The following is a 13,585-nucleotide window of genomic DNA, read 5'->3' as shown; positions in this document are numbered from 1 at the left end:
TAAATCTCAACTTTTTGTTCTGTAAGATTCTATTTCAGTTTTTAGCCACCTGACTTAAGCTTCTGAACTCTGATTCTAACAGCGTCATCATATTATTATTCTTGTTTATGTTGTAGTCTCAAAATCCTGGATATTAAGCGGAGGGGCTTAGGAAGAAGGGCTTGGAAATAACATTAGCTCAAGTGGGATCAAGCTTTCATATCTTGAAAGTGGCCCAGGAAAACTTTGTTGAATATGCTGGTAGCTCTCAATTTTATATGAAAGTTTAATAACAGTAACCACACTCATTGTGCACATCACACTTCCCAGATGCTTTTCATTCTTATCTGGTTCAAGACACAAAACTGAGAGTAACAAAAGAAGTCAGCATAGTTTCTATATGTGTCTTTTATAAATTATTTTAGAAATAAAAATAAAAGATCATTATGTAACAAATTTTAATATGTGGTTTTGGTAAGTTCTAGTACATAGTAAATACTAATAGCTGTATGTTAAATTGAACTGAGTAAAAGGATCCATTAAAGCAAATTAGGGTGAAGAAGATAGGTGCTAACAATGACCAGTGGAGCAAAAATTTTCAAAAATTCATGTGTTAGGTTTACATTTACAAGGTTATAGTCAAGGATAATTAACTCATACTTTTAAGCGAACTCCACTGCTGTCATTAAAATCTTGTGATCTTGGGCCAGTCTGGTGGCGTAGTGGTTAAGGTCGCATGCTCTGCTTTGGTGGCCCAGGGTTCACAGGTTCAGATCCCAGGTGTGGAGCTACACACTGCTTGTCAAGCCATGCTGTGGCAGCATCCCATATACAAAGTAGAGGAAGGTTGGCATGGATGTTAGCTCAGAGACCATCTTCTTCACGAAAAAAACCCCAAAATCTTTTGATCTTGAGTAAAGAATAATGAGGACGATCTTAAAATACTGTTAAACTTTCTAGATTTACACAGAAATTTTAGACTTACAGAAAAGTTTCGAAATAGTGTTCAATCACATATACCCTTCTCCCAGCTTCACCTGATGGTAATAACCATGTACTTAACTCTAGTACAGTTTTCAAAACCGGGAAGTTAACATTACAATAGTGTTTTAGTTTCACACATGTAATTAATAGAAGCAATTAAAGTTAAGCCAATTATTAAGTGTATTTATACCAATAATTGTAGCCTAGGGTCTTACAGAAAATTAGAAAATTGTTGTTTTAACAGTAGAATGATAAACTAAATACTGTTTCATAAATTCTACCTTTTATTTTCTTCCTGCTGTACACTTCTTGATCTTGAACCATAACGTACATAATTTCTAAAGGAACCTTGGGAGTTCCCAGCTAATAGCAATACTCAGTTCTATTGTAAAGGACATGCTTATTTTCTGCCCCATTCTCCTGGTCAGCTCAGCAGTGCGTAATGTCCTCTTCTCGTGAGGAGACCTCTGCAGTGAGATGGCTTTGCAGAGTGCAACTGAAACCCTAACTGCTGGGTGCCTGAACCTGGTAGACGTGGGTTTTGTTGTTCAGCTGTGGGCTGGTGAATCAGGTTGACTAGCACAATTATACCGAGTGTAACATGACATTATGTTTCTCTTATTGATGAAAAATTGCTACTGCAACAAATATATGAGTACAGTTTATAAATGACAAAGGAAAACTTGGAATTACTTAATATTTTGTGGTTTAAGAACAATACTTGAATAATATCTTATGCATGAAAATGCATAGGGTGATATTTCTCTTGTTTTAATATAATTGTTTTCAAGATGAAGATGTTCCAGGGTTGAATCATCATCTTCTTCAGCATTGCAAATTTGTTCTGGAAGAATAGTCCTAAGGAAAAATAGACAGGCAGGTCACAAGTGGTCCAAGTAATACTCTGCCTTCATAATTTAGGAGTTAAGTTTTACGTTTGTTAAAAAAATTCTTTTGTTTTTAAAAGAAATTGCATCCTTTTCTTATACACCAGAAAAAGTCCAAATACGTCAAAGATCTAAATGTGGAAAAAAATGAAGCTGTAGAAGTAGTAGAGTGAAGCGTGGTCATACCGTGTAAGTAGGGAAGTCTCCTGATTTGTGACTCAAAAGCCAGAGGCATGAAAAGACAGGACTAATAAGTTGGTTTTTAAAAAATGCTTAAAAGACAAATGACAACCTAGGAGAAAGTATTTGCAACTTATATCACAGATAAAGGGCTAATATACAAAGAATCCTAAAAATCTAGAAGGAAAAGGGAAAAGAACAAAAAGAATACCTGGGTAACCAGTTCACAGAAGAGAAAACGAAGTGACATGTAAACATGAAAAGATGCTCGATCCTATTCATGATGCGAGAAGCACAAATCGAAACTATTCTGCATGCTACTCTCACTTACCAGATTTGCCACAAAAAAATCCAAAAGCTTATCAACATGTTCTGACAATGAGGCTGTGGAGGACCAGACATCATTGAAGGTAATTCAAAACAGTGCAGCCCCACAGAGAGGAATTTGGCATATCTAGCATTTTACCCCTTCAGCTAGCAACCCTGCTCCTAGAAATCTATCCTAGAGTTGGACTGGAAAAATACAAAATGACATTCCAACAAAGTTATGCATTGTGGCATTATTTGTGGTGGTAAAAGAATGGAAATGATCACGTGTCTGTTAGTAAGGAACTGGTTGAATAAAATGCCCACATAATGGATACTTTCAGTTGTGAAAGGAATGAGGAAATTCTCTATACATTGTTATGGAGTGATATCCAGGATATACTGATAATGTTAAAAAGTAAAGAGTAGAAAAAAATACTCTCTCTAGAGAGAAAGAAAAGAAAAATTCTTCTGTGTAATAATTTGTATAATAATTATGGGAGGGGATGGGGAATATGAATATGTGTATGTATACATGCTTATATTTGCAAGAGGAAATATTGGAAAGATGGAGTAGAAATTAATTTTTTAAATTCACTTATGGGGAGGGATGGGACACAGTGTAAGGGACGGGCATAGAAGAAAGATATCTCTTAATATACCTTGTTATACAGTTTTTGACTTTGGAATCATAAATGTTTAACAGTGAAAATAATATTAATCAAATGGAAAATAGCAATTCCTGAAAACCAAAACAAACAAAGACCTTATCTAAATATTAAGTTGTTGACATATTATTACAGAGAAAACCACTGTATTTCAGCTATACATCCTTCAGGGAACATATTCTAAAGACAAATGGAGCTTCCAAAAACATCATAAACTTAATTCTTTTGTTGTTAGTTGTAAAATGCTATTATCATTTTGAAACTATTATTTATATATTGTAAGATAAAAAACGTAAGTTAATATTGTTGGGGATCCTAGATTTTCAGTGTAAGATAAACAAGTTTAAAACAGAGGAATACTATATAATGTTAAATTTGAATTGGGAATGTCAGCATGAACTCATACTCGTTTTCTTTACAAAATACATATTTCCTGCCAGTCCATTGAAAGGCCTTGAAACAATAACACATTTGAAAGGAACATGCCTGGTGCACAGATTGGGGCCTGTGAAGACTCTTCTCCACTGAGAGGAGCTGGGGCTTTTTGGAGCACGGCTGGCACAGGTCTGCTGTAGGGAATGTAAAGTGAGCCATCCAGGGTTATTAGAAGCCTGTCTAAGACTCAAGAGCTAGCTCCAGGGGCTACCGTTGGCCAAAGACGGGACAGTGTAAGAACAGTAATTGGAATTGACAGAGACATTCTGAATGTATAAAACCATAATTTCATAGTGATTCCTCAGAGAAAGAGACAAAGCCAAAAACAAAATAATAAAGCAAAAACACTTTGGCACCAACTTTTTTCCCCCGAGACAGCCACTATTAACATTTTAATATATTTCATAGTCTTTTTTGCTCATATTTAATGCATATGTATAATTTTTTCCAGTTTCATAAAGATATAATTGACATATAACATTCTATTAATTTAAGGTGCACAACATAATGATTTGATGAATGTATATATTGGGAAATTATTGCCCCAATAAGCTTAGTTAACATCCATCACCACAAATAGTTACAAATGTGTAACCTTAGCTTCTTACTCTGGCAGTTTAAAGGAAAGAACTGAGTATTTATCCTACCTTTCAGAGTAACAAAGTGGCCCTAGTTGATGAGAAAAAATTCTTTACAGAGGAATTGCAGCTAACGAATGTGGAAGGAATGACAAAAATAGAAATTCACCATTTTGTTACCCCTAAGAAGTAAGAGATTCAAAAACCGTCATCTGTGAGTGAAACCGTTAGTTCGGTGGTGGAGGAGATGCAAGGTCACAACCACCTCAGTCCCACCAGAAGTGGGACAGACAAACATGATATTTTTTATAAACTCTTGACTCTTTCTCTGCTTTCTTAGGAGTTTGTATTAGAATTTCAGAGACAGGGAAAAGAGTAATGGTGTAATCCTCAGGAAGCGACCATAGAGCCCAGGGACCTCCCCACTGACCACACGCCAGAGTCCAGATTGGTTCTTGATACCTTTGTGCTTTCCACGTGGGGGTGATGAGATGACTTGGTTGCAGATGGAGCATAAACAGAAAAATGGGTCCCCAGAAGTGAGGGAAGCTGAGTCTCAATAAATGTATTCAGAATTTTGCCTACAGAAGAATCTAGATAGAAGCAGTTTTAATTTTAGCCTATATTTAGGTTTTGTGCTCTACAGATTAGAGTGTTCAAAATCACACATGGAGGTGAGAGCAGCACCACAATCTGCTGTCTTGAAGCCTCATTTGAACATATCTCTAGGGTTCTAAGTATTATGTAACATTCTCTATTTTTAAAATTTTTAGTGCAGAAGTTTGCAAACATACAAAAATAGGAGAAACCTATAATGAATCTTTATGTACCTGTCATCCAGTTTCAAAGATTATTAACATTCGCCAGTCTTGTTTAATGCAACCTCTTTTCACTTTTTTTTCCTTAAAGTAAATCTCAGATATCATGTTAGTTGTTTAATCATATATTTTGTCAACCACAATTTAAATAGATACTTGAAAAAGCCGCGATTTACCGTATCTTGTTGTTGTTCAGCCTCAGAAAATGTAGTGCTTTCATTTCTTGTACCCCAGGTGGTATAGATTTTAAGTCATTGTGATCCAGAAACAGTTCTCGCAGAGAATGGTATGCTCCATAGAAGGAGACTCGGTCCACGCCATCGTCTGTGAGTTTGTTGAATGACAGGTACAGGTATTCCAGGCCTGGTGCCATGTGGCCAAACACATAGCCAGGGATGCGCTCGATCTGGTTCCCAATGAGCACGAGGTGCAGCAGAGACTTGGGGAGATAGGAGGGCACGTGGTAGAGCATGTTGTAGGAGAGGTCAATTGATTCTAGATTTCTGCAGGGAAAGGAGGAAACAGGCTGGGAACATGAGTGAGGGGAGCTCCAGGGCTGGACAAGGCCTCTCAAGATGCTTGTCGGGTCTCCTGCCAGCACTGTGTGCAAGGCTGCAAGGCTCATGCTCATACCTGGGCACCACATAGCTGCTCGAGTTCCATTAGAGAGGAGTACCACGTTCAGAGAGAAAACTCACATCTTGGGGGTAATGGCAAGGCCCAGAGAGGTCCCCAAATATCTCTAAGGTCAACTGGAATCAGAAATGAAGCCCAGAGGCCTAGCCAACATCCAACTGTCTATCCCTGAAATCATCTTTCATCCCAGCAAGGCAGTGTTGGTGTTGCGGGGGTTCTGCATTGCCGTCCACAGTTGATCTGGTAAACTGTCACCTGGGATTTGGGGTGAGACTTGAGGGATCTGGAAAAGTCTGTTAACTGGCCAGAAGATCTGGGAAACGTGGTGAGCTACCTGGTTTGTCTCAGGAGCTTCCTTGTGGCTTCTGCCCACCCAACAAAGACATCCCCTGAGGAACACTAGGTCACTCTGCCACCGCCACATCTGACTAAACCTGGCTGGCCCTTGAGATTTCTTCCCATCTCTCCCATCCTGCTTCTGAGAGACGTCTGTCCTCACTGTGCCACTCAGATCCCTTGTCCCCTCGCCACACGGTTCCTGTCTGCTCTGCTGGACCCGCTGCCGGGGCTCAACCCCATTTGCCCTCCTGACAGGCAAGGCCCCCATGCTGCCCCTTCTCTGAGGCCTGCTGATTCCTCTCCTCAAAGGTGGGCTCTATTGTCAGGCCCAGCGTTCGTCGCTCTATTGTGTCAGACTTGAGATGGAGGAATGAGGACAGTGTGGTGTAGGATAGTAAAGCCTGGTGCTCCCACCTAAGGCAGGGGTGAGGGGAGGCCGCTCCCTTTCTCAGTGTGCAGGGGATTATCTCACTTAAACTTCATTATTGCCTCTGAGGTCAGCCGGGGGAGAGCAGCACGGTGGGCAGCCCTCAGGCTCAGCACTTCACATGGCAGGGTGTCCACAGCAGCAGTGACCGTGGTCATCCTGACACGGTCATGGCATGAACAGTTTGAGCTCCAGGCAAGCTTCTTAAGGAAGAGTGCCATCACCAAGCTGTTCAGAACCGTCACCTCCCTCACATCCCTGTGTTCATACCCTGTCTAGTAATGGCAAAAGGAAGAAATCGTCTAAGAAAGCCAAGCTGTAGCATATACTTACTCTTGATTTATCCAGGCTAAAGGAGCAATCCTGTTTTCTTCAATTTTGTTATAACGTAGTACAATGACATTGATCTTTCTGGTATGATTAAAACAAATTTCAGTTATTTCTTCAATTTGGTTATTTTCTAGGTATAATTCCTATAATTAAGAGAAAAGACGATTATTTTTCTTTGTATTAATAATTATTTTCAACTTGACAGATTAAAATGGTATTGTAAACTCTTCTCATTAGTATTATCAAAAGAGTCTTTTACTTCTCTTCCATTAAGTTGTCAAATTTTCTAACTAATTAAAATAAAGTGTACTATCTCTCATGGTTATGGGATTAAGTGAATTTTATTTAGTTATTTTTATTTAATTATTTAACTAATTTTCTTTTTTGAGGAAGATTAGCACTGAGCTAACATCTGCTGCCAATCCTCCTCTTTTTTGCTGAGTAAGACTGGCCCTGAGCTAACATCCATTCCTGTCTTCCTCTACTTTATACATGGGACACCTACCACAGCATGGCTTGACAAGCCGTGTGTAGGTCCGCACCCGGGATCCGAACCCAGCGAACCCCAGGCTGCCAAAGCAGAATGTGTGAACTTAACTGCTACGCCACCTGGCCGGCCCCTCTTTAATTATTTTTAAACCATAAAATGTAAGATACAGGATACCATAATAATTGTGTATACTTTCTAATTTACAAAACTTATTCATATAAATTATCTCATTTGGGCTTCAAAACCCTAGAAAATAAGTGGAAATTATCAATCCCATTTAGCAGTGGAAGAGACCAGGCCTGGAGAATGATAAGGTGTGCCGTCAGGGATGCAGCTAACACATGGGGGAAGCTCATCCCGGCTGGGCCAAGCTCCAGGTCAGCCTGCTTCCCACCAGCACGTGTTGTCTGTAATTTTTTTAGGCACATGTTTGTTTTGTTTTATTTTTATTGGGTTCATAATAGTTTACATCAATGTGAGATTTCAGTTGTACATTGTTTCTTGACTGTCACCACATAAGTGCTCCCCTTCGCCCACTGTGCCCCCCGACCCCTTTCCCCTGGTAACCGCTGTACTGTTTTCTTTGTCCCAGTACTTGTTTATATTTCACTTAGCATAATTCCCTCTAGGTCCTTCCACGTTATTGCAAATGGGATGAATTTGTCTTTTTTCTGTCTGAGTAGTATTCCATTGTGTACATACACCACGTCTTTTTTATCCAGTCATTGGTGGATGGGCACTTGGGTTGCTTCCATGTCTTGGCTATTGTGAATAGTGCTGTGATGAACATAGGGGTGCATATGTTACTTTGGGTTGTTGCTTTCAAATTATTTGAGTAGATACCCAGTAGTGGGATGGCTGGGTCATATGGTAGTTCTATTTTTAGTTTTTTGAGGACTCTCCATACTGTTTTCCATAGTGGCTGCACCAGATTGCATTCCCACTAGCAGTGTGTGAAGATTCCCTTCTCTCCACACCCTCTCCAACATTTGCTATTTTTAGTGTTAGTGATTATAGTCATTTTAACAGGTGTAAGGTGGTATCTTAGTGTAGTTTTGACTTGCATTTCCCTGATGATTAGTGATGTTGAACATCTTTTCATGTGTTTATTGGCCATCTGTATGTCTTCGTTAGAAAAATGTCTGTTCATCTCCTCTGCCCACTTTTTTTTTAAAGATTTTATTTATTTCCTTTTTCTCCCCAAAGCCCCCCAGTACATAGTTGTATATTCTTTGTTGTGGGTCCTTCTAGTTGTGGCATGTGGGACGCTGCCTCAGCATGGTCTGATGAGCAGTGCCATGTCCGCACCCAGGATTCTAACCAACGAAACACTGGGCCGCCTGCAGCGGAGCACGCGAACTTAACCGCTCAACCACGGGGCCAGCCCCCCTCTGCCCACTTTTTGATCAGGTTGTTTGCTTTCTTATTGTTCATTTGTGTGAGTTCCTTATATGTTATGGACATTAACTCCTTGTCAGACATATGATTTGCAAGTATTTTCTCCCAACTGGTGGGTCGTCTCTTTGTTTTGATCTTTGTTTCTTTTGTGTTGCAGAAGCTCTTTAGTCTGATAAATTCCCACTTGTTTATTTTTTCTTTTGTTTCCCTTGTCTAAGAGGACGTGGTATTAGAAAAGATCCTTCTTAGTTTGATGTCAAAGAGTGTACTACCAATATTATCTTCCAGGGGTTTTATAGTTTCAGGACGTACCTTCACGTCTTTGATCCATTTTGAGTTTATTTTTGTGTATGGTGTGAGATAGTGGTTTACGTTCATTCTTTTGCATGTGGTTGTCCAGTTTTCCCAGCACCATTTATTGAAGAGACTATCTTTTCTCCATTGTATGTTCTTGTCACCTTTGTCGAAGATTAGGTGCCCATAGATGTGTGGTTTTATTTCTGGGCTTTCAGTTCTGTTCCATTGATCTGTGTGCCTGTTTTTGTACCATTACCATGCCATTTTGGTCACTATGGCTTTGTAGAACGTTTTCAAGTCAGGGATTGTGATACCTCCAGCTTTGCTCTTTTTTCTCAGGATTGTTTAGGCTCATGTTTTTTGACTTGCTTGTATTGTAATTAATTAAAAGTTAAATTTAGAGCCTTCATTTAACGTCAGGGTGAAGTTTGCTAGAACTATTAGTAAGTTTTCAACAGCCAGCTGCCTTCAGGTTAAATTCAGTTGGCATTAGAGGGAGTTTTTCGCTCAAGGATCTTGTTGGAATTTAGAAGTAGAATTGGTATATCTTCAGTGTAACTTTCCATTCTTATTGAGTAATTTCCCCCTCTTTGTAGCTTAATTTTGGTATTTGTTAGAAATGGGTAAGGAATCTTTTAGCTTTTTGCTTTTACTTTCGTACGTATTTAGGGGTGAACTAGATCAGTGGTTCCCAAACTTGGTTGTGTAGTAGAATCACTCGTGAGCTTTTTAAAGTGTAAATTCCCTCCTAAACTTCCCCCAGTCAGAGCACACTCATCCATACGCTGAAATTCCATGGCTATGAAGCAATGCCTTGGAAGGAGTCAGAGCACATTCACTATGTGGACAGCACCTCCTGACTGGTGAGAGGGTCTTTTGCAAAGAGAAACTAGGGATGGGAGGGTCAGCCATGTGCAGCAGACTTGTTGCTCTTGTACTATTCAAAATGTGTGTGTGTTTTACTGTGTGCATGCATTATCTATTTGAAATTTTAATTTTGAAAAAATTATAAATTGCTGACCTCACCCTCCAAAGACCCTGATTTAGTGTGTCTGGGATGGTAAGTCCATGAATCTGTATTTCTTGAGAATCCAAGTGATTCTGATGTAATGCCAGGCGTTGGAACCGTGGTCTTTGCAATTTTGATAAATTCTGAAGTTATATCTTCATCTCCAAATAGGAGGAAGAGGAAGGGTGGTGGCCGTGGCAGTAGTGTCATATGAGATCAAGGGTCCTCTCTCCCAGTTTGCTGGTCCACAACTATGGGAAGCTCCGTCCTGCCTTCTTGCTGGACGATAGTGTATGCGGCAGAAACAGACCTCAGAGGAGGCGACAGGGGTCCAGCTGGGTCTGCCAGACCTCCATTCTGTTTTGTTTTGTTTTTTTTAAGGATTGGCACCTGGGCTTACAACTGTTGCCAATCTTTTTTTTTTTTTTTTTCTTTTTTTCTGCTTTATCCCCCCCCCCACCCCCCCCCCCCCCCCCCCCATACACAGTTGTATATCTTAGTTGCAGGTCCTTCTAGTTGTGGGATGTGGGATGCCACCTGAACGTGGCCTGACTAGCGGTGCCATGTCCGCGCCCAGGATCCGAACCCTGGGCCACCGCAGCAGAGTGCGCGAACTTAACCACTCAACCACGGAGCCGGCCCCTAGACCTCCATTCTTAATGCAGGAAATCAGGGTGTTCAGTCAGCGGCAAAGGTCCCCCAGGGTTCCCCCTTAGTTAAGTTTTCCTTGCTGCAGCCAAGGAGACCACACACCTGGGCAGCGGCGGGCATCTCCAGAGGGAGTAGAAACAGGACAGCACTTGGGCCTGGAGTTAGTCACAGGCCCCTTGGTAGGAGCTGCTTAGAACTGATAAGCTGGGGGCTGCCAGCACAGTCGGTGACCTTCTCTGCGGATTGCTTCCATCCATGGAGGGTCACTACTCATCCACATGGGACTCTGGGGGAAGCAGACTGGGATGAACATTGCAATTCTGGTTTGAGACAGTTTAAACCCCCTTGCAAATCTGGGTGCTTTTTGCAAGTTGTAATTTCTGTTTAAATTCTCAGCAGGACCAGTTTTCACTTTATCAAGAGTCTTTACTAGTAATTCTAAGTTGGATTCATAATCTTGAATTGTTTGAAGGGAAACCAGTGCTCCAATTACAGTAAATTCTGTATACAGCACAAAACTACTGAGTTTAATTTGCATCAGAATAAGCTTTTAAAGTGTTTGGTTTGTTGTAGTGTAGTATATTTAAAATGTAAAATATTTTTAAAAAGATATTAGTACCTCAATAGAAGCAGGAAGACCCTGTGGTATAATTCTAAATTTATTTCTTCCCAGACGCAGGTAAGATAGGCTCTTCAAAGGTTTAAAAGCTGAAGGGTTGACATTGGCTTCACTGAGATTGTTTCCTTCCAGTTCTAAGGTGACCAATTGATTTAAGTCTATAAAAAAATAAAATTAGCGTATTAGGATAATTGAAGAAACATGCAATTTCCATAGCTTTTCAAAAGGTCATGTGAAATGTTCAGTTTATTTGGAGGGCAAAAGTAGCTCTTTCTTTGTATCCCTCTGTAGAGCCTTTCCCAAGTACTTTTCACATCCCAAATGCTCAGTTCAGCCAGGACTGAATGCTGAGTGCATGGTCCAGTGGAGTGGAGGCCTGTTGAAAAATCATTATTGTGCTGTATGATGGAAGTTTGTGGAAGGAGAAGCCAAAGGGGGGAATGGGAGGATCGGGGTGGCCTGCAGAGACAGCGGTGGCCAAGAAGGGACTCAGAACGAGGTGGGCAAGAAGTAGAAGGTTGTGGGAGATCATTTGAAGCATTTGCAAAGACAGGTAGATATGAAACAGCACTATAGTCAGGGATGGCTGGGGCATAATGCAATGAGGACGCAGAAGGAGCACTCTGCTTGGAGACCCTCAGTTTCTGAGAACAGGAGTTACAGCATGAATTCCCAGTGCAGTTGTTCACTTCCTGGCAAAGTGCAGCCAGATGGACGTTTTCAAAGGAGAATGATCAAAAATTCTCCACGCATTCAGATTGAGCTACCAAGAAAGACCTTTATACAAACAGGGTTTTTTTCTAAATTGTTTCTACCGGTCTCGGGAGTGGTGTGATCCAAATCAATTGGAAGCTTGAAGTAGGGGAGTGGCCAGCTCAGCAGTGATGATACCCAGAGGTGTCTGAGTCAGACATTCAGGGTGTAACTTTGGAGTTTGTTCAGGGGCCAAGATTTCTAGAATGGGGATGTTTTCATATTCAACTCATGTCACGAGCATTACGCTAAATGCTCCATGCAACTCAGTTCCTACTCTTAGGCACATGAGAGAAGGAAGACATAGTCTAAGCAAGAGCAGAATACAGTACCATCAGGGTTACAGATCATAGGTGTTAGAAGGTGAGAAAGAGGACATGGCAGTGTAGACTTGAGTAGTATGCAAGTGTGAGTGGGACTAGGCTTTCAAAGATAGAAAGATGTGGGTAGAAATGGCAAGCTGAGGCAACCAGCTGAACACGTGCACACGAGCCCACATGGGTGTGCTTTAGTGTAGGGAAGAGGCCAGCCCTGGAGTGGACTATCCACAGGTGGGGGTGAAAGTTTGAGGGCAGAGGTGGGCTGTGCAGGACCTTTGTACACTAGACAAGGTCTGGCTTTTCTTTTCTAGACGGCAAGGAGCCCCTGGGCAGCAGACAGCATGACATCATCTAATCTGGTGGTCGTGTTTAGGATCACTTGAAGGGCTAAGAGACAGGATGTAGGGAGGCTAACCGGTAAGCTGTGATAAGTGCTCTTATTTCCTCATAATCTCTCTAATTTCCAAAACTAAAGATGCTGAGAATCCAGCATATTTATCTAGTACACAGTTGAGGTTTTGGAATGTAATAGAAGTTTTCCAGTGAAAAATAGATAATAGAAGTAGACTAATGGTCATTACATGACCTCACAAGAGAGAAAGAAATATAATACAGAGTGCAAATTCATGATACTATGCATTACTTCAGTTATTCTCTAGTTTATGTCTGTTGTGTGTGTAGGAAACACACGAGGTGTGTATTCCTGTGTTTAACAGGAAACAGGTTGGAGTTAGAGAAGGTTCTTGTAGGCTACTTAGGATAGAAAGAGGATGTATTACTAGGAAGTTGGTAAGAAGTCCTTCCCACTCTGGGGTGAGGAGCAATGTGACAGGTTATGGACGTGGACACATGTGCATGAGAATGTTGATCTCATGGTATTCCAAGCGCATAGCCTCACATCATCGTTGCTAGAGGGGCCAATGTGGTCCTGGGTTTTCGTTTGTTTCTGTGATTAATGAAGACAGGAACTTTTTTTTTTTTTTTTTTTTTGAGGAAGATTAGCCCTGAGCTAACATCTGGTGCCAATCCTCCTCTTTTTGCTGAGGAAGACTGGCCCTGAGCTAACATCCATGCCCATCTTCTTCTACTTTATATGTGGGACAGCTACCGCAGCACGCACCCAGGATCTGAACCGGCAAACCCCGGGCCACCAAAGCAGAACATGTGCACTTAACCGCTGCACCACCAGGCCGGCCCCTGGAACATTTTTAAGCTTGTCCACTTTTCTCCTGCTGTCCCTCCCTTCTGCCCTAACACCGTTCCCCTCAATTATAATACCTTCCTTTTCTCACTGTGGGTCTGCAAATCTACCAGTGGCTCATGGGTGAACTCCCACCATCTCAGCATAGCCTGTGCAGCTCTCTGCTGTCCAGTTCCTGCCTACCTTTTCACACCATCTCTTACTCTTCCCCCCTCACACCCTGTATCCCAGCCCCACAGCACTGCATGCTGTTCCCATAGCACCCAAAGCATTTTGTTTG

At 41.2% G+C, this 13,585-nt stretch overlaps 2 protein-coding genes across 7 annotated transcripts in view; one reads left to right on the top strand and one right to left on the bottom strand.

Moving 5' to 3' along the window:
• Positions 1-13,585, top strand: part of LOC124241290 (centromere protein P-like) — a 222,462-nt gene that overhangs the window by 143,199 nt on the left and 65,678 nt on the right. The window lies entirely within an intron of this gene.
• LOC124241286 (extracellular matrix protein 2-like) overlaps positions 354-13,585 on the bottom strand; it is a 39,824-nt gene continuing 26,592 nt past the window's right edge. For 3 of the 6 annotated variants that reach the window (XM_046664953.1, XM_046664952.1, XM_046664954.1), the window contains 4 exons: positions 11,032-11,189; positions 6,571-6,710; positions 5,012-5,338; positions 355-1,821 (listed from right to left, as the gene is read on the bottom strand). In XM_046664953.1, coding sequence (XP_046520909.1) covers positions 1,653-1,821; positions 5,012-5,338; positions 6,571-6,710; positions 11,032-11,189 — 794 coding nt within the window. In that variant the 3' untranslated portion in view covers positions 355-1,652. Of the gene's footprint in view, positions 1,822-5,011; positions 5,339-6,570; positions 6,711-11,031; positions 11,190-13,585 lie in introns of all 6 variants that reach the window. The other 3 variants (XM_046664951.1, XM_046664950.1, XR_006889164.1) reach the window with 2 other exon arrangements.

Source organism: Equus quagga, chromosome 6 (assembly GCF_021613505.1).
Source record: "Equus quagga isolate Etosha38 chromosome 6, UCLA_HA_Equagga_1.0, whole genome shotgun sequence".
NCBI lineage: Eukaryota > Metazoa > Chordata > Mammalia > Perissodactyla > Equidae > Equus > Equus quagga.
The sequence above is the reverse complement of the archived record's forward strand: the minus strand, read 5'-3'. Positions and strand labels throughout refer to the sequence as shown.